The sequence below is a fragment of the Drosophila albomicans genome, chromosome 3 (assembly GCF_009650485.2).
Source record: "Drosophila albomicans strain 15112-1751.03 chromosome 3, ASM965048v2, whole genome shotgun sequence".
NCBI lineage: Eukaryota > Metazoa > Arthropoda > Insecta > Diptera > Drosophilidae > Drosophila > Drosophila albomicans.
In genome coordinates this window covers 41493919-41516493 of record NC_047629.2, presented here as the reverse complement: position 1 = coordinate 41516493, position 22575 = coordinate 41493919, and the positions used below count along the sequence as shown (strand labels likewise).

The window sequence follows — 22575 nt, the reverse complement described above, 5'->3', positions numbered from 1 at the left end:
TCCTCCTCCATGTCCTGCTCCTGCTCCTTCTACTGCCCATGCTCCTTAACCTCGTCGCCTGCAGTTTGCTGAAGTAGCGAGCGACCCCTGCGGTTAGTCCTGGCATCCATCCCCCTCAGCAGCACAATAGCAGAGAATTTAATAAAGGCAGCGGGTGGATGTGCTCCATCTCCATCGCCATCTCCATCGCCAACACCAACTCCAACTCTGATTGCTGTTGCTCGTCCTGGCGGGGATCACACGCAGTGCGACAAAAGCCGCCCGCAGCGTTTTTATATGCGCACATAATTCAAAAACACTGCAAAAGTTAATGCCCAAAAGCGAGGCGAAGTGAAGCCGCCGCAATGATAACCAACAATAATTTGGATTACGACAAGAGCTCAGCGGCAGCCACAGTGACAGCAACAGCAACAGTGGCAACAGCAATTGCCACCGGCAACAGCAATGGAAGTGCCAGCAGCAGCAACAACTCATCACCAACCGCTGACAATTCGAACTCGAATTCGAATTCGAACTCTAACTCGTATTTCAATCGTTTTGACAATCGGATTGCTGCCAATCTGGCTGCTGTTATAACCGGCGCACGCTTTCGTTCCTCCTCCTGCAACAGTCGCCAACAGCAGCAACAGCAATCTTTGGGCAATGGCAGAACAACAACAACAACAACAACCATGACAAGATCAAATTTGACGCGCAGCAGACCAGCAACACCTTCATCGCCCGCCACCTTGGGGCGACGTCGTCCACTACAGCTGTTCAGCCAGGCGAATCTCAAGTGAGTAAAAGCATTGTAGTGAGCATGCCGCTTGGCTTTCTCCCTTGTAAACGCTTGATTCATGTTCATTCTGTGACACTGAGAAGCACACAAAATACACACTTCGATTTGACACCCGAAACACACACACAATCTGACCAGATATTTAAATGTTAACCCCATCACAATCCCTACAGCTGCAATGACAACGAGAAGGTGGCACAAACGCCCAGTTCCGATGAGGACAACTCACCCACAGAGCTCAACAATTGTAAGCGCTTGACGGACAAGCCGCCACTGGTAAGAGAAACCCCGTTAAGAAACTTTTTTCGGGAAACCTTAAGAATTTCCAATCTATTTCCCTTTCCTTAGAAGCAGATCAAAGCTCAACGTCCCCATTGCATATTTGATATGTTTTGTTTTGTTTTTTTTTTTTTTTTGTGGCAGACTTTGATAAGGGTGCGCAAACTGCGGCCATTTATTGCTTTTTGTCATCGACAATTTTTGCGCAAATATTTCAAATTTATGAATTCCACATTTTGTTTTGTTTTGTTTATTCTGCTGCATTTGACGCTGCTTATGAATTATTGGCCAAATAAAATGTGTGCCCAGAGGACTTCAAAATCCTCGCCTAAGCTTCAGCAAAACCTTTCGTTTTAGGGCGACTTCGACTTCGTCTTCGATTCTTTTTGCTACTGCTTTTTTCTCACTTATTGCAAACTTTTGCCTTTTGCACGCAATTCTCGACAAACCGGAAGCAAAAAAAAACTTGTAGCAAGTTTAGACACACCCCAAATGAATTGCTTCTGAGCGGTGGCCCCAACACCCTGGCAGACTTACAGACCATTTGATGCCATTTGTATACACTAAGTTGCTCGGGTTTGGGGCATTGTGACTATTAGTTGTGTTATGGTACAGGTATATTTTAAGTTATAAAATGATATAAATATAAAGAGCAATAAAATCTAGATTGAAAATATTGCAAACTTTGTAGAAATGAGTTATTGATGTAAAATCATGAAAAAAAAACAAAAGCTCTGGAATGAAAAAATTGTTCTGTGCATGGTTGAAAAGAATAATATTTATCTCTGGCATTTATATTTAATTCAATTCTTAATTATTATTCCAATAATAGTTTACAATACTTCAAACCATGTTTAAACCAGAAAATAATAGAATCTTTTTACTTTTGCAGTCAATAATTCATAGCCAAAAAAGTTTCAAGTAAATTCAAATGGAATGTATATTTGAAATTAAATTGTGATATAAATAAGCTTAAAAAGTGTGATAGTTCATTCGAGAATTATAATTCAGTTCGAAATTAAAGCCCAATCTTAACTATTGGTATCTTATTCAGCTCGTAAATGAAGCCAAAAGTTAAATATTCAAATAATCTATAAAATGCCGAATCTCAAGCAAAGTTTAACCCAACGAATGGTATTATCTTTTAATGCTAACATTTACTTTTTGCAGTCAATGATTCATAGTCAAAAGTAGTTTGAAGTTTTTGCGAGTCTGTCGCGCTTCTAAACACAACTTTGACAATTATTCGACGCACAACAAGCAACTATTTAAGCTTGTGAAAAGCACAAAAGCAAGAGAAACTATTTGTGTAAGGAAAACGCTGCAAGGGTATTCAAAGTTTAGTGTGCCATAGATAAGCTGTTGCCTTTTGTTATAGTTCTCCGTCTCGCAGCTTCTTAGGCTATTGTCATAACACGTAGAGAGAAGACTTACTGAGAATGTGAGATAGTAGAGAGGGAGATGTCGAACTGTTTCACATCTGTGCAATGTTTATCAAATGTTTTGTCATTTTTTGTCACGTGTATGAGCAGCAGAAAAGCAGCAGCAAAGGACCCGAAAAGTTGTGGCATTGCACACAACAACTTTGGCCTTTTACTCGTAGTTGGAACGCGGTCTTCGACTTTGAGTTGAGGCACGTTGTTTTCATAAATTTTACGCCTTAAATATTCATACAGACAGCGGCGGCAGCACATACTATACATATGTAGATAGATATAGGAGTAGAGCTGAAGCTAGAGCTTGAGCTTGAACGAGGCAGCTGTGCGCAGTCGAGCATAGTCTATGCGATAAGTACGTGCGAGTTTATTCATATGAGAAACTCTCTGTATGTGAGAAAGACTTTTGGGTGCTGCTTGGTGCTTGATGCTTGATGCTGTGTGCACACGGCGTATGCGTAATGTGTTTGTCTTATTTATGGCCGGATTGCTGCTGGGGCGCATTATGATGATTACGTTTTGAACTAATGGCCCTTAAATGGAGCAAAAGTGCAATCATACAGGCGGCAACAGCAACACCAACAGCAACAGCAACTCAAATTCCAAGGCCATGTCACACTACAACTCAATGAAGCAAATCGAAACGAAACGAAACACTCGACAAAATTGAAATTCCTACAGCGCTAAAAATGAAAGCGAAAACCAATCAGTTGCCTCTAATGGCAAGCCATAAATATTGTCAGTTCCACACAACAACAACAACTACAACAACTACAACAACAACAAAAAGGCGATGTAAATGCAAAATGCCAAGGACATGCGATCGAAAGGAAAAACAAAAACACAGCAGAAGAGAAAAACAAAACCATATGTCGAAAAGGGTTGAGAACGCTTTTACTCAATTCCCGGCAGCTCTTATGCTTTGCTTTGGCATTTTCATATTTTTTCGGTTCGCCAGCCGTTTTTTGTTTTGTCAATAAATCAATTTTGCTATAAACATAACACGCATACGCCACGTGGCAGCAGCATGGCTCACGCCTCTGCCTCTGCCTGCTGTTTTACATAGTTTTTCAATACTGAAACCGACTGCCTGTCAATAACATCATTTTGCGGCAGTGGCAGCAGCAGTAGCAGCAGCAGCAGCAGGGTGCGGCTGCAGCGCGATAAGCAAATTAATTTTTGGCCCAGAGCATAAAGTACGAGTCGAGTTGTAGTGGGACATGTTGTAGGGGACTTGAGGGAGGTGGGTGAAAGAGGGAGAGCAGTGAGTGAAGCAAAGGCACCCTAATTGTGCCCGACGGCAAAGTTGGCAGCGCAGTGTCGTCTGCTTGGCTGCCTGATTCAATTTCAGATAAGCAAAATAAAGCAGCAGCAGCAGCACATGCGACCGAGCCAAAGACAAATGCGATGCCACATTATGCACTTTGCCCGCATAACAAGACACACACACACATGTATAGAGAGTGAGAGAGAGAGAGAGATAGACTATGCCGGAAATAACGCGCTGTCTGTCGATGGGGCTGATCTCGAGTTCGTCCTGTTGCTGGCGTTGATGCATCGATGCTGCTGCTGTGTTGACTCGGTGCCGCTAAATGTTTGTTTAGCAACTGCAACAACAAGCCCAGCAGCAGTGCTCTGCTCTGGCAACCAAATATACTCGTCCTGCACACGTCCTGCAGCTTCCTGTCTGCGTGTGTGTCTGTGTGTGTGTGTGGCTGGCATTGAGTGACAGGCAGCCACATGTGGCCGGGGCAAGCGTCACGCCTACTCATCGTGTATCATGCTGGTGCCCAAATAATATTTTTCGACTCAAATGCCATAAATAATATTTTGTGGGCCGCACGCAGACACGCCTTCCACGCCCAAAAGCAAAGTCAAGCGCTCCAATCTGTTGCCCCGATTTAAACGTGGCCAACTTGCCACCGCACTGCTGACGGGTTGTTTCGTTTTCCTCGTTCCCTTCCGTTCTACGTTCGACGAGTAAAGCAGTTTATTAAATTTGCATAAATGCTTTGCAGGGAAAATGCTTTTCGGCCACATTCATTGCTTCTGTTGCTGTTGCACGTGGCGCCTTCTTGGCAACAGCTGATGCCAATGTCCGGGCTGCCAGGCACTTCATTAAGCCAACGGAGCCAATTAGTCTGCCCCAAACACACACACTCACACACGCACACTCTTTGCTCATGACCAGCAAATTGCAAAAATGTAAAATGTTATGCAGAAAAATGCAAACAGCACTGTGGACAATCTAATGAAAAGCAAAATTCAATTTCAAATGCCATCAAAATATCACAAAAAAAATAAAACAGCAAATGTGTCTGACAAGCTCAGCAAAGTAATAAAGTAATATGCAGCCGCAGACACACCCACAGTCAGAGTTGGACTCAGAGTTGGAGTTTGAGTTTCGAACCTGGCACAACCCCTAAAACAAACAGAGTTTGCCTGGCAAAAAAAGAATAAGCACCGAAAAGTAGACTATGCTTCGGCAAACACACCTGAACCACCTGCCTTCGTTTCTCTTTGTGTGTCTGCTCTGCTCTGCTCTGTTCTGCATTTCATTTGAATTTGATATGCTACTGTGGCTCCGTGCTCTGCTGCTCTGGGCAAACAGGCTTTGACTGCGACCTGCCGTGAATGATTACGTTTGTTATTTTTAAAATTATAACTGATAGCAAAGTGCACCGAGGAACGCAATATATTATATATTTTCAAATAGAATAATTTCATTATTGTAAAACATTGAATTCGCATCACTTTTATTATTAGCGTTTTCTTTTGTTTGCTTTAAAAATGTATCTTGTTTTTTAAGCTTTTTAAAGATACCATTAAAAGCTTTTTATTAATTATACGTCATGTTAAACATATTTGATTAGGTTAAATAGAAATATAAAAATAGGGAGATTATAAAATTGTAAAACGTTGAAAGCTTTTCTTTTTTTTGTATGGAACTCTTCTGGGTCTTAAAGCTTTATAAAGAAGCCACTTAATTACTATTTTCATTTATATCCTAAATTAAACTTATTTGTTAAACTCGTATCTAATTTATTTCTTTTATTTGTATAATATATGTTTTTAGGGATTTACCAATTTATTATATTTATTATTAACGCATAAAATAACAAATTAATTTATAGCCTACCGTAAATTTTCTAGCATTGACTGCTTTGGTCTTTGGCTAGCTTAAAATATATTATGGTTCATTTGAGTAATTGATATTTTATAACAATGCACAGAAACCTTTTCAATGATTAGATTTTTCTTTTGGGAATGGAAAAAATAACTAATTTACCTTTCATTTATAGCTTATTTAACTGCCTGTAATTTGTAGTAAATACGTAAGAGAAATTAAACAAGTTAGAAGCGTCCTAGTAAGAACATAAATAAACAACATGACCTTTGAGAACATTACAAGCCATACATTCTGGGTTTCATTTTGAGCCACATTTAAAGTTAATTAAATTTGCAAAAGAATCTTAAACAGTTTAGTCGAAAATTGTAGCAAAAAAGCTGAAAAAAATTGGTATGCAAAAAGGGTCCATGTTGCGTTACGAAATGCATAATGTATACATGAATTCATCGACAAACTTGAGGCTGTAAAGCACACCTATAGTATTGTGTGCGAAGTATGGAGATTGTGTGTGTTGTGTGTGTGGTAAAATGAGCTTGACTGCCAGCCAAATCACTGTGCAATGCGCCGTGAAATATGCAAACAATGTTTGCTTAAGCAGCCTAAAAGTATGCAGCGTGCGCGCTGTTAAATTATGCAGCAATGAGCAAACAATTGCTGTCAGCCGCTCGCCAGGTACGAGTAAAGTAAGGTAGGCGAAGGCAGAGCAAAACCAGCCAGCAAATGAAAGCTTGGCTGGCTACAGCTCAGCCACCTCATCGTCTCATTGTCAATGTCGCCTTAAATTATGCCAAAACTCTCACACACACACACATTCGCATAGCTGGGGAACTGAACTGTAGTCTAGTTTCTGGCTCGCAGGCAGCAGGCAGCCGCATCCATTGTGCACAGCACAGACAGACTTTTTCAAAGCCACTGACCTCAAAAAAAAAGAAGAAGAAGAAGAGGAATAAGTAAGATGGAGAAGATGGAGGACAGCGTTGAACACGATCTCAACATGCGCGCACAAGTGCAGCTGAATTATCGCCGCCTTGCTCTCAGTTTCCTTTATGCCCACATAGTTCGCTTCTTTTATTTCGCTCTTATTTTACGTTTTTCTCGTGCTGCTGCTGCTGTTAGTCCTGCGGCACATTTCCGCTTAGCACGCCACTTCCGCATCCGCCGCATCGGATGGCTTGCAACATTTTTAGCGTCCGTCGGTTGGTCGCGTGCATTGCGTTTGGCTGCAATGTCGACAGCGACAGCGACTGCGACTGCGTCTGCGTTTGCGTCTGTGCCAGCAATTTATGCGCCTTTTATGGCCTGCCTGACTGCCTGCCTTTTCTTTGGGGCCCAGCCACTTCAGTACTCCTTTTCGCCACCCCTTCTCCGCTGCTCCCCAGTTACGTCCGTAATTCCTAGTCCAAGCATCCGCTTCCTGTTTAAGTGCAGGCGTACAAAAAACTTTTCTCTCTTTTTTTTATTCGACTGCTCGTTTTGCCAAGCTTTTTGTCTAGTTGCGGTTTTTGGTAATAAATTCCTTTTCGTATTTTTGTTTTTGTTCTTTTTTGTGAGCTCATCTCCTCCCTCGTCTGTGACCGGGACTTACAAGGTGTTTAAATTGTAGTTAATTTTGTTGCCACTTGAACGCGCGCTGCCTTATTCGTTGATCCCTTTAAGCGACCGTGTTAAGTCTTAAAGCTTCCTACCCGCTTTTTCACCCGCAGGTTAAGCGCCTGACCATGGGTCTGCTGCGTCACAATGAGGAGTCACGCCCCCTTGTGGGCAGTGTTACGCCCCTGAGCGGAGTTGCACTCAAGGGCGACGACACTCAGCCCATCTACTCGAATGGCTACATCAACGAGGACTCGTACATTGACAGCAAATTTGGCGATTCGTGCCGCCAATCCTTGACTGCGATTCCCATGCTCGACAATGTGAATCTCAACGACAACAGCGAGTTCAATCTGAAGAAGCGTTATCTGCGCGAAACCAGCAGCGGTAAGCAATCATCCCTAGTATATTAATTCCGTTGCTAATTTTCTAAATAATAGCAAACTCGAGTCCCAAGATCTTTGCCAATCGCCTGCGGATGAACAATGCAGCAGCAGCTGCTGCAGCTAGCTTGGCGGCCAATCAGCGCAGCAGCAGCTTGGCGAATACGCACAGCAGCGAGGAGGAGGCGGATGCGGACCTCAAGGATGCCTGCTGGTATCAGGCGGGCATCTCACGTGACATTGCCGTCGAGGTGCTGCAGAGCAAGAGTCCGGGCGCCTTCCTCGTACGCAAGAGCAGCTCCAAGCCCGGTTGCTATGCGCTCACACTGCGTGTTCCATCACCGCCGGGTCCCAACATAGCCAACTACATAATTCTACGCTCGCCGCGTGGCTACAAGATCAAGGTAAGATACTGAAGAGAAAACTGAGTTTTTATACCCGCTGCCTGTATGGTAGAGTACTATTACAACTTTGTGCAGGAAATGTAATCTCAACAGGCAGAAGGAGGCATCTCCGAACCTATAAAGTAACATATATATACATACTATATTCTTGATCAGACGCGCGATGTAGCCATGTTTGTTTGTCCGTCTGTCCGTCTGTATAAACACCAAGAGACTGTATGAGTTAGATATAAAACGTTTCGATAGCACCTCCTATTCTTGCACGGAGCTCTCTTCCGCCCCTGTAAGTCGTCAAAAAACAAACAGTACGCGTAGCTTTAAAGCTAGCACGATTTTGGTATATCTGGCGAAGACCCAACGTCATTCTCAGAGTCCAGTACGGAACTCTGGCAGATGCAGCGAGTCTTCACAGCCTTTTTTGTTCATAATTATCTCTTCTCTCTTTTAATTAACACACGTGTTAGTCTCACGACACACTTAAATAGACAGAGAGCGAGAACAAAAGAGTGACCAGACCCATCAATCCGCAACCAGTCCCACACAAAGCGTTAGTTCCCAAACTAAGACCTCATTCTACCAGAACTAGTATCTACCAAACACAGCATAACTCTGGTCACACCTTTAACTCGTATATCGCATATTCTACTGCATTACATATAACTACAGTGCTTATGATTCCTAATCAGATAAAAATTGTGGAAATTTGTTAAGAAATACTTTTGTATGACACTGTATGGTATATTTTAAATGTAGTATATATGAATATTATGTCAACATACCAACTACAGTATCGCCACATTGATTTGGTATATTTTTATATTCAAAATATGTAATTGGTATCTTTCTTACTTGTTTAATCTGAAATATCAACTGTTGTTTAGGGCTTTCGCAAGGAGTTCTCCAGCTTGAAGGCGCTGATAACCCACCATTCAGTGATGCCGGAACTGCTGCCCGTTCCCCTGGCCATGCCCAGGCCGGCAAATATGTCCTCGTCGCGACGCAATCTGGATGACTTTGATACCTATGATTCGCTGCAGATGCTGCTCAAGTATTTGCGTGCCAAGAATCTCGAGGCGGAGCAGTAGCACGTATTTTAAATGAGGATCTCAAGGATCCACGTACTATATAACATAATTGTAGCAAACAAATTGCATTTAGGCATTAAGCATAAGTGAGCAAAATGATTTTGCTTCAATATTCGATAACAAAAATGTGATACTCTATAAAGAAGAACACAAACACAACACACACACACAAATACACGCACACTCTAAAACACAAACGAACACGAAAACTGCAAATGAAACGCCTAGCTGATAAATGGTGAAAATAATTCTAGTTTAGTTTCCTTTCTCTTTTGGCCATCAATAAGAGTCCACAAATGTGAAATGAAAACATTGAAGGAGTTGAAACAATGTGAAAATGAGCACAGAAAAATTAGCAAGCAAAATTCCAAATTTCCGTTTATATAAATTGAGGTTCTAAACTTACTTCATTTGTTTTCATAGATTTTCCATTGGCCCTGAAAGTAAACAAAAATATATAATTAAATTAATTAAAATCTATATATATGAATATTATGTATTAAAAATTATATGTTAAATGTTGTTGCTGCTTCAATTGTTAAGCGTAAATAAATGTACTAAGCATAAATTGCATATTTTAAATAAGGATAAACAAAAGCGCATAAAAACAACCTACAACCTAAATATGTAAATAATTCACTACCCTAACATAATTGAGTAAATAAAGTTATTTAATTTATATACAAAAACAACAATGAGCTTCACTTGTTTTTTATATACATTTATATAATTGAAATCATAATAATCAATTTCTCATTATGCAAATTTTCCGCACTGCAGCTGCGAAACCAGAACATTTTTCACACGTTAATTATGTTGGCCGTTTTTCCGAGTAAGTGCGACACAATTTCAGAGTCAGATTCTGAATCACATTTATATTAATATCCACGCCACAATCCAAACTCGCTTTACAATTAATTTTAAAATGATTTCTGTTTTTTCGATTTTGATTAAGGAAGGTAAAATGAGAAAAGAAAATATACATATTTTTTAAAATAAGTTTAAAATTATTTCTGTTTTTTTTTTAAATGGTCAAAGAAAACTTTCATTTTTTTATATATATGTATTTTTAAGTAGTCTCTAGTAAATAAAATTTTCAGTAATATACTTTATCTTATTATTATACTCTTTGATGTCCTTCGATGTCCTTCGAATTGAATTCTTTATTATTTCTTTAACTACTCAACATTTATTTTATGAATATTCTCTTTTATTCTTAGCATTATTATTGGAAACCTTTTTTCAATGAAACGAATCTTTTCCATTATACCAAACCAATAAAGTTTATTGTCCTTTAGAGCAAGAAACCAATTTCTTTGAAGTCGCATTTCCACTTGCAAAAGTTGCAAACAAATGAAGAATCATCTATTGTACAATTGAAGCTGGGCAATTTGCAGTCTGTTGTTGGCCTAATCACCGTCATTATACAATTTTAATTTGCACAACTTTTAATCGAAAAGCAGAAGCAAGAGTAGCAAAAGGAAGCAACAGTCTTGGCCAAATCAAAGTCTGACCAGCCACGTAATCCCTTTTTTAATTGCAGCCTCGACCGAAACACTTTTTCTTGCACAGTCGTCGCAAAAGTTGTGGCAAATCTTTTCGATGGTAACATGGAACAAGTTTTTAGCCGGCGGCGACTCTTTCTCTTTTCTGTTTTTTTTTTTTTATTTTCCAATTCTTTTGTTCCTGTGAATCTCTCGTTCTTTTTCTCTCGTTCCCTGGAGTTCGACTACTTGTTGGTGTCAAAGTGTTGTCTACTTTTCTGCTTTTTGGTTTTGCTTTCATGTTCTGTGAAAAGTTTTTGCTTTGTTGCAATTATCGGGCTCGCTACACACGAATGCGTGCGTAAATAAAATGAAAAGAAAAAGAAGCCCAGCAAAGAAAAAAAAAAAAACAGAAAATAGAAGAGAACAGCAAAAAAACATTTAAATAATTGGAGAATTGGCAGTTGGACAGCTCGAATCGCGCCGCTAAGCAGCCTAAAGTATTCATAAGAGAGACAGAAAACTCGTCGAGACTTTTACAAAACTTTTTGCTGTCAATTCACTTTATTTGTCAATTATTGCCACAAGCAAAACCCGAGAGGGAAAGAGAGGGAGACAGAGAGAGTGAGAGCCTGTCATTCACTTTGGCTGTTTCTGACAATTTGCCATTAAATATTTAATAAGCCAAAGTGGCCAAAGAAATAACAACAACGCAAACAAAAACAACATCCACGCACAAATGTTGAAAATCAATTATGAGCCATTGCCTACTTCCTCGAAAGGAAATGAAACCAAGCCGCGCCTTATAATTCTTAAGTGGTTTATGTACGTGAGTCTGTATATACGGATGTGTGTGTGTATGTGTGTACTTATGTATGTCGTAAGTATGCGGCACTCTCTGCGTCGGCCATTCGACAAAATGAAAAGTTTTTTAATTGAACATTCTGCATTCTGGCTCCCCACTCGCCTCGCCAAATGTCATTTGCTTAATGAGCGCTATTTGCTTTCATGGCCGATCGGCCGCAGGACCAAGGACCAAGGACTAAGGACAAAGGACAATGGCAAATAAAGTAGTCGGCAGAAACCAAAAGCCATTGAGCCGCGCGAAGAGAGAAGAGAACCGACTCCATCCAGTTGCAACGTCTTTCATATTTTTGTATTATTTACCAACATCATCGCGTTGCCTTTTACTCATTTTCATTCCTCGCGATTCGCGTTGTCGCATTTCTTTGTTTGTGACATCGCGACTCTCATTTCTCAACTCGCTTAGCGCGCTGCAGCTGCGAGCGAACAATGGCAAAAATTATTGCTCGCTTATTTGGCGCTGCTTTCTCCTCATTTGTCAGTCGTCTTTTGTCTTTTTGTTGTCCCCTCAGCACCAGAAGCTTGGAATATTGCGAAATTTTTTTACATTTGAACTTTTTCATTAGGCTAATTAAAAATGTTTGGCTGCGCATTGGTTTTTGTTGGGGTTTGGGTTTCCCAGCTGTCTGTCACTGTCTTGAAAGTTTTCTCCGTTTTACTGCGTAACACATGGCGTATGAGTGCTGAGTGTTTTATGACTGCGAGGTAAACGAGACGCAACAACTTTGGTAACTTTTATTTAAATGGATCTAAACGCCCCAAGCTGAATGAAAAAAAAGCAAACCCAAAGCATATCTATTTTAATGTAATCTTTTCCCTTACCAAATCACACACCCAAAAAAAGTGTCACAACATTTTTGCTATAATTCTGTTAAATCCAACATTAGCTGCTAGCCACAGACCTGTGCTGACATTAAGCATTTCAACATTGTCGCTTAACTTGCTTGGGCATAAAAATGAAAACTTTTCACTGGCTCAACCCAAAAAAAAAAATAAAGAAACGAAAAAAGTTGCATACTTTGAGGCGTCGCGACGCTTTCGTTGACATTAAGGCGACAATTTTGAGTGCTGCTCGTTGTTCGGTGGCTGTCATTAAAACTACAACAATGCCAAGTAAAAAATAAACTGAAAAGGAGAAAACGCAAAAGGAAAAGGAAAAAACAATAAAAACCAACAACCAGCCAAGTTTTTTTTTCTGTTTTTTCTGTTATGTTGTGTCGCGCGCATGTAAAGGAAGTTTTTTGGCAAGGATATGCTTAAGTGGCAGTAACAGTTTTCATGCAAATATTGTCTGGGGAAATGTTGGACTGTCACAAGAATAAAAGCAAAGAAAATAAACGGCAAATGCTAATCTTGGCTGGCATTCGCTCAGCTCCGTCTGCTTAAAGAGCTGCTTAAAGCCAGTTGCCAAATCTGAACAAAATTGCAGTGCTGTCGACTGCTGACATGGTCAATTACAAAACTGCAACTGCAGTGGGCGCCGTTTGGTGGGTGCGATGATTATGCATGGCTGGCCAACAGGACACCTCATTAATTTGCCAGGCTGCGGCAATAACAATAACAGCTATTTGGCCATTTGGCTCATTGACTGTCTGATTTTATGGCCCTGACTGGCACAGCTCCGACATCGCCTCATGTCCAAAATCAACATTGACCCAGGAGCCGTTTGTGGTATATTGGTAGCTTCAACTCGTATTCGATCCCATCCCAAACCCCCAGTCAACTGGAACGGCAACTGCAGCTGCGATTCTGGCGTTGCCAAATATGTTTTTGTGGCATTTTTGGCCAATTGACAGAGTTTTGGCAACGTCCTCCCCGCGGGTCAATCGCATGCTGCAGACAAAGATGTGCACAATGTTTCTTCCTCGTCTCTCTCTCTCTCTCTCTCTTCGCTCCCTTCTTCCCAGCCCATCACCATTCATGCTGATTATGCCGCAATGTTTGCCAAGCCGGGGGGCAAGGCACGAACCGGGCCACATTGCTGTTGACTTGTTTGCCTAACCCAAATTGCATGCTATTGACCAAAATTCAACATTTTTCAAGTGATATGCCAGCCGCCTGGCAAAAGCATGACGCCAATTGCCGCCGTACTCGCATTCGCATTCGTATTCGCATTTTCCATTAACTTTTCCCAGCAATTGCACTTGAAAGTTTCGCAAACACTTTTGCAAACACGCGCCAGTTCGATCAACTATGAGTGCCAAACAAAAGTCAGAGAGAGCGAGTTCTGAAAGCAAAGCAAAACAATGCAAATGCAAATGCAACAACACATTTGTGCAGTCTGTGACACAGAGTGAAAACACTTGAAGAGAGAGAGCAAAGTGCTTTATATAAGGCTGCTCCGCTCTTTTAAGGTATTCAGAAAGAGAACTCCATCAACCCAATTCTTTATGAGTGTACCCAGATAATACCTAATTAGCATTCTACATTTTATTGTAACTCCTAAACTGTGATGCGACGCAATTAAAAACATCTATATATAGGGCAAGAGTTCTTCAGCTCAAAGTCAGACAATTCTCTAACCATGCAAGTTCTGTTCATCCTTCTATCAGTGACAATTTCTTTATCACTTGGTGGTAAACTTCCGTTCGGTGGAACCAAAAATTTCAATATACAGCAACGCATTTATAACGGAGAAGATGCCCAAAACGGACAATTTCCATACATTGTGTCGTTGAGCATCAGTCTGAGCGATGATAATGGTGCCTTGTGTGGTGGCTCCATTATTGATCACACCTGGATTTTGACTGCCGCTCATTGCACACACAAGGCCAAATCGATTAAAATCTTCTATGGTTCTACGAAAGTTGGTCAGGGTGAATTTAGCCATGAAGTCAATACCGATAACATTATTGAGCATGAGCACTACGATGATGACACGCTCGAGAATGATTTGGCCCTCATTCGTACACCGCATGTGGATTACTCCGAGCTGGTTAATAAAGTGTCGCTTGCCGATCGCGATAATGACTACGAAGGAGCGTGGGCCGTAGCCAGTGGCTGGGGAGAAACCTATGACAATAGTGCAACACCAGAGAATCTGCAGTTTGCCGACTTACAGATAAAGAGCAAAAAGGATTGCTGGGATGTAATTGGCCGTGAATCGGATAACATTCTCTGTGTCAGCACCTCGGAAGGCAAAACCATTGGCAGCGGCGACTCTGGCGGTCCACTGGTCACCCATGATGATCCCAAACTCGTTGGTGTCAGTTCTTTTTCACTCGAAGCTGACGAAATTCTTCCAGCTGGATTCAGTCGAGTTAGCGCTAATTTGGATTGGATTCGTGAGCACACTGGCCTAGAATAAATGCACGTAATGCTCTCATACAGTGCACCAAACCTAGCACTAAAGCGATATATTATTAATTGGATGTACAAAATTTGTAATAAAATGATATCGCAAAATATGTTGATGAAGAGCAAAAGTATCTGGTCATTATTTCTTTGAAAATACCCAGGTGAGTTAATTTATAATTAATTATTCAATGCCAGATATAAGTATATGTAATATATAATTATAAATATATTAGTAAGAATCTGAATATTTTGATGAATTTTGAGCTTATACTGAAATTAACATTCCTGCACTGCCTTTAGCGTAGACTCGCGCCAAACAAGCAGTGTCACAGCAGTGCACTGCTTTGTCAGAGCGCCTCTCATGATAATACTTTATTATTGTAGAGCTTTGACCTTGACTTCGGTGAAATCAGTGAGCGGCCACGAGCACAATACTCACTCACTCATTATCGATCGCGTCAAACTAGTTTGAAAGCGCACTCATTTGCTTTTGCAGAATCGTTCGATCGCAAGTTTGACGCAACATGTTCGAAAGTGATAAAGCTATGTTCTTTAAAGGTATTTACAAAGATAACTTCGCCAGCCTTCATTAAGTCCATCAATTCAATTCTTTATGAGGATACCTAGATAATACTTAATTAGCATTTTGACTCCTCAACTGTGACGTAACCTAATTGAAAATCATTGAATATATAAGGCAAGAGTTCGTAAGCCAAAGACAGACAATTCGCTAACCATGCAAGTTCTACTCGTCTTTCTATCTGTGACATTTGCCCTGTCACATGGGGCTAAGCTTCCGCTCGGTGGAACCCAAAATCTTAATATCCAGCAACGCATCTATGGGGGAGAAATTGCCCATAAAGGACAATTCCCATACATTGTTTCGTTGGCCATCAAAAGGGTGGATGGAATGTTTACATGTGGAGGCTCCATCATTGATAACAACTGGATTTTGACTGCCGCTCATTGCACACACAACGCCGAGTGGGTTCAAATCTTCTATGGTACAACGGAAGAATGGAAGAGTCAAATTAGTAATGTTGTCAGACCCGATAACATTATTGAGCACGAACTTTACAATGATTTCACGCTCTTGAATGATATTGCCCTCATTCGCACACCTCGTGTGGAGTACTCGGAGTTGGTTAATAAAGTGTCACTTGCCGATCGTGATAATGACTACGAAGGAGCGTGGGCTGTAGCCAGTGGATGGGGCGAAATTGAGAATAATTCAAAGCTACAGTTTGTCGGCTTGCAGATTGACCGAAAGAGTTCGAACACCATTATCAGAAGCACAATTTCGTATGGCAAATCCTGCGGCGGTGGTGACTCTGGCGGCCCATTGGTCACTCGTGATGATCCCAAACTTATTGGTGTTACCTCAAAAGGACAACCAGGTGTTTCCACTTCCTTTACTCGAGTTAGCGCTTATCTGGACTGGATTCGTAGTCACACTGGCCTAGAATAGATCCATATACCCTTATACAACACACTAAACCCAGTATATAGTGATGTCTAATTAATTGCATGTGAATAATTTGTAATAAAATGAAATCGCAAAGTATGTTGATGAAGAGCAAAAGTAACTGGTCATTATTTGTTCAAAATTTCAAGCTGATTAAATATTGCTTTGATTATTCAGTGCAAGATATAAATACACAGAATATGGTATATATAAAATACACAGTAAAATAATATTTAAAAAATATATTGGTGTTTGAATTTATTGGTGAAATGCAAGGCAGCGTTTTGAGTTAGATTTGACCCTCCTTCGGTTTATTTTGTTTAGATTTAGGGACTTTAGATTTATCAGATCTTATTTGTATTATAATTTATTTGTTATGGGATATCTTACTCTTTTATAATCCTTTAGACAAAAGGTGTGAAAAAAGAGATTAAATTGTAATTAAACATCAACAACGCAATATTCATTAATCAAATAAAAAGCATTTTAAAGTTGTATCTATGCATAAAATTTTACAATTTCGCGAAATAATATATTCCCAAAGGTTTTGATAAGATCAGTGTTTAAACACTTTTCCCCGAAAGCGAATTCGATTTACGTAGCATTCAAAGGTGCTAATATATCTTGCAATCTAACACTTACCCATAATAAATCAAATCAAAAATTTATGTTTACTTTGAGTGAAAATTTATTTTTGTTTATTTCAATTTCACATAATGAAGTAAAACTTTCTTATAATCGAACATTTGTGAGTGCACAACTCTCACTGCTTCCCTTGCCTTAGCCTTGCGGAAAAGAAGCAGTGTACTAGCACTGCTTTGCCCGAGCGACGCTACTGAAAATACTTTATTATTGCATAGCTTTGACTTCGGTGAAATGAGAGAACGGTCGCGAGCACAATAATTTCAATCAAACTCGTTGTCTGCTCGTGCTCGTTGTGATGAAACTCGTTCCAAACATGTATAACGCCTGCTCGATATTATTTCAAACAAATTATTTGCTCACTACTGATCGCATCAAACTTCTTCGACTGCAAATTTGAGTAAACATGTTCGAAAGTGATTTAACTCCGTTATTTTAGGGTATTTACAAAGATAACTTCGCCAGCCATCATTAAGTCCATCAACTCAATTCTTTATGAGGATACCTAGATAATACTTAATTAGCATTTTGACTCCTCAACTGTGACGTAACCTAATTGAAAATCATTGAATATATAAGGGAAGTGTTCTTTAGCCAAAGACAGACAATTCGCTAACCATGCAAGTTCTACTCGTCTTTCTATCTGTGACATTTGCCCTGTCACATGGGGCTAAGCTTCCACTCGGTGGAACCCGAAATTTCGATATTCAGCAACGCATCTTCGGAGGAGAAATTGCCGATAAAGGACAATTCCCATACATTGTTTCGTTACTCATACGTAAGGGCAATCATAGTGGTGTATGTGGTGGCTCCATCATTGATCACAACTGGATTTTGACTGCCGCTCATTGCACGCACAACGCCGATGGGGTTCAAATCTTCTATGGTTCAACGGAAAAATGGAAGAGTGAAATTAGTCATGTTGTCAGTCCCGATAACATTATTGAGCACGAAGACTATAATAATTTAACGGCCGCGAATGATATTGCCCTTATTCGCACACCTCGTGTGGAATACTCGGAGTTGGTTAAAAAAGTGTCGCTTGCCGATCGTGGTAATGACTATGAAGGAGCGTGGGCCGTAGCCAGTGGATGGGGCCTAATTACGCATAATTCAATTTCAAAGAGTCTACATTTTGTCGGCTTGCAGATTAACGGAAAAAGTTCGAACACCATTATCAATAGCATAACTTCGGATGGGAAATCCTGCGGTATTGGTGACTCTGGCGGTCCATTGGTCACTCGTGATGATCCCAAACTTATTGGTGTTACCTCTTTAGGAAAGATGGGTGTTTCCACTTCCTTTACTCGAGTTAGCGCATATCTGGACTGGATTCGTAGATACACTGGCCTAGAATAGATCCAGATACCGTTATACAATACACTAAACCCAGCATAAATTGATGTCTAATTAATTGCATGTGAATAATTTGTAATAAAATTAAATCGCAAAGTACGTTGATGAAGAGCAAAAGTACCTGGTCATTATTTGTTTCAAAATTTCAAGCTGAATAAATCTTGTTTTTTGATTATTCAGTACAAGATATAAATACATATAATATGGTATATATGTATTATATATATATAAGTATGTCAAATACACAGTAAAATAATATTTAAAAAATTATTGGTGTTTGAATTTATTGGTGAAAAGCAAGGCAGAGTTTTGAGGTAGATTTGACCCTCCTCCGGTTTATTTTTTTAGATTTAGGGACTTTAGATTTATCAGATCTAAATTGGATTACAATTTATTTGTTATGGGATATCTTGCTCTAAATGCTCTTTTATAAACCTTTAGACAAAAGGTGTGCAAAAAATATTTTAATTGTAATTAAAAATCAACAACGCAATATTCATTAATCAAATAAAAAGCATTTTAAAGTTGTATCTATGCATAAAATTTTACAATTTCGCGAAATAATATATTCCCAAAGGTTTTGATTAGATCAGTTTTTAACACTTTTCCCCGAAAGCGAATTCGATTTATGTAGCATTCAAAGACCCTAATATTTTGTGATTGTCTTGGAATCTAATACTCGCCCAGAATAAACTTTTATTTATTTATTTTCACTTTAAATGCTTTCGAATGTCATAATGTTTTTTTTTTAATTGTTGTTGAATACTAAAGTAAATCTTTCTTTTAATCGAACATATGTGAGTGCACAACTTGCACTGCTTGCCGAATAGCCTTGAGTAAAAGAAGCAGGGCATCAGCAGTTCACTAGTGAACAAAAATAACAAAAACAAAAGCGATGCTTGCCGTTATTCTGTACTTATGCTTTAATACGCATACATTTATTAATTAGGTGGTTCGACGTTCGTTTACTATAGGGTCACTTTAGTAAGTACCCATGTAGTGATCGGCGAGGTAAGCACTTAGCCATGGCCAATCGACACCTTCAGTTCTGCAGGACTGCTTTGCTCGAGTGACGCTACTGTTAATACTGTATTATTGCATAGCTTTCGGTAAAATCAGAGCGCGGTCACCAGCACAATATATTTTTAATCAAACTCGTTGCTTGGTCGTGTTCGCTGCGATCAAACTTGTTTCAAACATGTCTCAAACAAATAATTTTCCCACTACTAATCGCATCAAACTCGTTTGAATGCAGATGCGTTCGACTGCAAGTTTGAATAAACATGTTTGAAAGTGATTCAGCTCCGTTATTTTAGGGTATTTACAAAGATAACTCTGCGAGATATCAATAAGTCCATCAACTCAATTCTTTATGAGGATACCTTGATAATACTTAATTAGAATTCTGAACTTTCCCTAAATTGACGTAACTTAATTGAAAATCTTTGAATATATAAGGCAAGAGTTCGTGAGCCAAAGACATACAATTCGCTAACCATGCAAGTTCTACTCGTCTTTCTATCTGTGACATTTGTCCTGTCACTTGGGGCTAAGCTTCCGCTCGGTGGAACCCGAAATTTCGATATTCAGCAACGCATCCAAAAGGGAAAAGATGCCCATAAAGGACAATTCCCATACATTGTTTCGTTGGTCATCAAAAGGGTGGATGGAAATTATGGATGTGGGGGCTCCATCATTGATCACAACTGGATTTTGACTGCCGCTCACTGCACACACAACGCCGAGTGGGTTCAAATCTTCTATGGTTCAACGAAAAATAAGCAGGGTGAAATTAGTCATGTTATCGGATCCGATAACATTATTGAGCACGAAAACTATGATATGACTACGACTCACGTAAATGATATTGCCCTTATTCGCACACCTCGTGTGGAGTACTCGGAGTTGGTTAATAAAGTGTCGCTTGCCGATCGCGATAATGACTACGAAGGAGCGTGGGGTGTAGCCAGTGGATGGGGCAAAAATGAAAATGGTAGACCACAGGAAAATCTACAGTTCATCGACTTACAGATTAACAGCAAAAGGAACTGCTGGAATTTCGTTTATGAACCATCGGACACCATGATCTGCGTTGGTCCATTTGTCGGTGATGGCGACTCTGGAGGTCCATTGGTCACACGTGATGATCCCAAACTCGTTGGTGTAGCTTCTTTTCTAGACCCAGGTCGACTAGGTGGCTTTAGTCGAGTTAGCAGTTATCTGGACTGGATTCGTAACCACACTGGCCTACAATAGATCCAGATGAATCCCAAGCCCAGCATAAAGTGATGTCCAATTAATTGCATGTGAAAAATTATTAATAAAGTGGAATCGTAAAACATGTTAAAAAGAGCATTGTCATTATTTCTTTTAAAATGTTCACATTTTAATTATTTTACGCAAGATTTAAATACATTGAATATAAAAAAGCAGTTTTTATACCCCCTACCCATAGGGTAGAAGGGTATTATAGCTTTGTGCAGACAGAAAATGTATATAACAGGTAGAGGATTAACAGGTAGAGAAGGCATTTTCGACCCTATAAAGTATATATATTCTTGATCACAGTCAACAGCAGAGACGATCTAGCCATGTCCGTCTGTCTGTCCGTCTGTCCGTATGAACACCTAGATCTCAGAGTAGACTATAAGAGGTAGAGCTATATTTTTTTTGACATCATTTGCTATGCTTGCACGCAGATCTGTCCCCGCAAATCAACAAAAATCGAATAACAAGTGTAACTTTATTGGTGAAATGCAAGGCAGAGCTTTGAATTAGATTTGGCCTTCTTCTGGTTTATTTTGGTTAGATTTAGAAACTTTAGATTTATCAGATCTAAATTTAATTATAATTTATTTGATATGGGATATCTTACTCTATATGCTCTTTTATAGTCCTTTAGACAAAAGGTGTGAAAAAAAGATGAAATTGTAATTCAAAATCAACAACGCAATATTCATGTATCAAATAAAACGCACTGTAAAGTTATATTCACAATATTTGAAAATTTCTCGAAATCTGTTGATTAGATCAGTGTCTAAGCTCTTTGCCCCGAAAGCGAATTCGATTTATGTAGCATTCAAAGACCCTAATTTATTGTGATTATCTTAGAATCTACAATTTTCCCATAATAAACTTTTATCAAGACAAAAATTTATTTTCACTTTGCGTGCATACGAATGTTTATTTTTGTAATTTTTGAAATATAATGAAGTAAAACTTTCTTTTAAACAAACACTCATATACATATAAGTGCACAAAGTGCACTGCTTGCCGAATAGCCTCGCGCAAATGAAGCAGTGTAATAGCAATGCACTGCTTTGCCAGAGAGACGCTACTTTATTATTGCATAGTTTCCGGTGAAATCAGAAAACAGTCAGGAGCATAATATTTTGAATCAAACTCGTTGCTTGCTCGCAGTGCTGCCAACTTTTGACCATCAAAAAAAGCTGTTTTTGACGGAATGAATGGAGAAAAAAGCTCAAAAATATTATTAAAAAATAAAAAAAAAGCTAAAAACAAATGTATCAAAAAAAAGAGAAAAAATGTCTTCAAAAATAAAAAATGTATTAAGTTCATTTTTGTTTAAAAGATAAAGATTTGCATTATTTTATCGTTATCTCCTTAGTCTGTCTCATTTGCGTATGACATATTAGTGCCTGCCATCTGCAGATATTTTATAGGCACTTCATAGTCGACGCAGCATTTTCCCATCCTTCACAATCCGATTCTCTATATTACAATAAATGAATAGAGTATATCTTTTGCTTGAAATTAATACTTTAACTTATGCTTAGAATGCATTCCTTAAATTGGATTTAATTAGGTTAACCTGGCAAATAGCCAGAAATCGCGTATGACCAGGGCGAACACAATATTTGGATGGCCACAGTTGCCAACCCAAAAAATCTCCGGTTTTCACCAGAAACTTTAAAGAACAAAACTTGTTTGTGTTGCTGATGTTGGCCCACTTGATCAAATTAAAATGGAAACACTAAGCGAGTGATGAAATTAGCGTATTTCGAGAAAACAATCAATACGCCAACACATTTTCTGGATTGTTTATAAGTGACTATCGTAAATCTGTCACTTTTCCATATTTTGAACTTTTGTGTTAACAACACAAAAAAAATTGGGAAAAAGCCAACAGAATTTCTAAAAAAGCTAGAATTCCCGCTTTTCACAATTCCCGCAATTCACAAATTTTTCCCGCATTTAGCCTTCAAAAAAAGCCAGTTTTGACGGGAAAAAATCCAAATTGGCAGCACTGCTTGCTCGTGCTCGTTGTGATCAAACTCATTTCAAACATGTATAATGGCAGTTCGACATTGTGTTAAGCAAATAATTTACTCACTACTGATCATCAAACTCGTTCGTAAACG

General features: G+C 39.3%; 4 protein-coding genes across 6 annotated transcripts in view; all 4 read left to right on the top strand.

Moving 5' to 3' along the window:
• The window catches only part of LOC117571626 (EGFR adapter protein), a 135854-nt gene extending 126115 nt beyond the window's left edge, over positions 1-9739 (top strand). For 2 of the 3 annotated variants that reach the window (XM_052004514.1, XM_034253848.2), the window contains exons 3-7: positions 65-775; positions 952-1054; positions 7327-7600; positions 7654-8000; positions 8882-9739. In XM_052004514.1, the coding sequence (XP_051860474.1) occupies positions 345-775; positions 952-1054; positions 7327-7600; positions 7654-8000; positions 8882-9085 (1359 nt within the window). In that variant the 5' untranslated portion in view covers positions 65-344 and the 3' untranslated portion in view covers positions 9086-9739. The remainder of the gene's footprint in view (positions 1-64; positions 776-951; positions 1055-7326; positions 7601-7653; positions 8001-8881) is intronic. The other variant, XM_034253849.2, reaches the window with a different exon arrangement.
• Positions 9740-13935: 4196 nt separating this feature from the next.
• On the top strand, positions 13936-14858 carry LOC117571631 (serine protease 1-like). The gene has a single exon (XM_034253856.2). The coding sequence runs from the start codon at positions 13958-13960 to the stop codon at positions 14738-14740; it is 783 nt and encodes a 260-aa protein (XP_034109747.1). The 5' UTR covers positions 13936-13957; the 3' UTR covers positions 14741-14858.
• A 535-nt stretch (positions 14859-15393) lies between these two features.
• Positions 15394-16389, top strand: LOC117571634 (serine protease 1-like). The gene has a single exon (XM_034253859.2). It carries the CDS (start codon positions 15467-15469, stop codon positions 16196-16198), a length of 732 nt encoding a protein of 243 aa, XP_034109750.1. The 5' UTR covers positions 15394-15466; the 3' UTR covers positions 16199-16389.
• Positions 16390-17305: 916 nt separating this feature from the next.
• On the top strand, positions 17306-20553 carry LOC117572349 (serine protease 1-like). Its single transcript, XM_052004517.1, has 2 exons — positions 17306-17840; positions 20079-20553. The coding sequence occupies exons 1-2, from the start codon at positions 17456-17458 to the stop codon at positions 20447-20449; spliced, it is 756 nt and encodes a 251-aa protein (XP_051860477.1). The 5' UTR covers positions 17306-17455; the 3' UTR covers positions 20450-20553.
• Positions 20554-22575: the final 2022 nt, after the last annotated feature.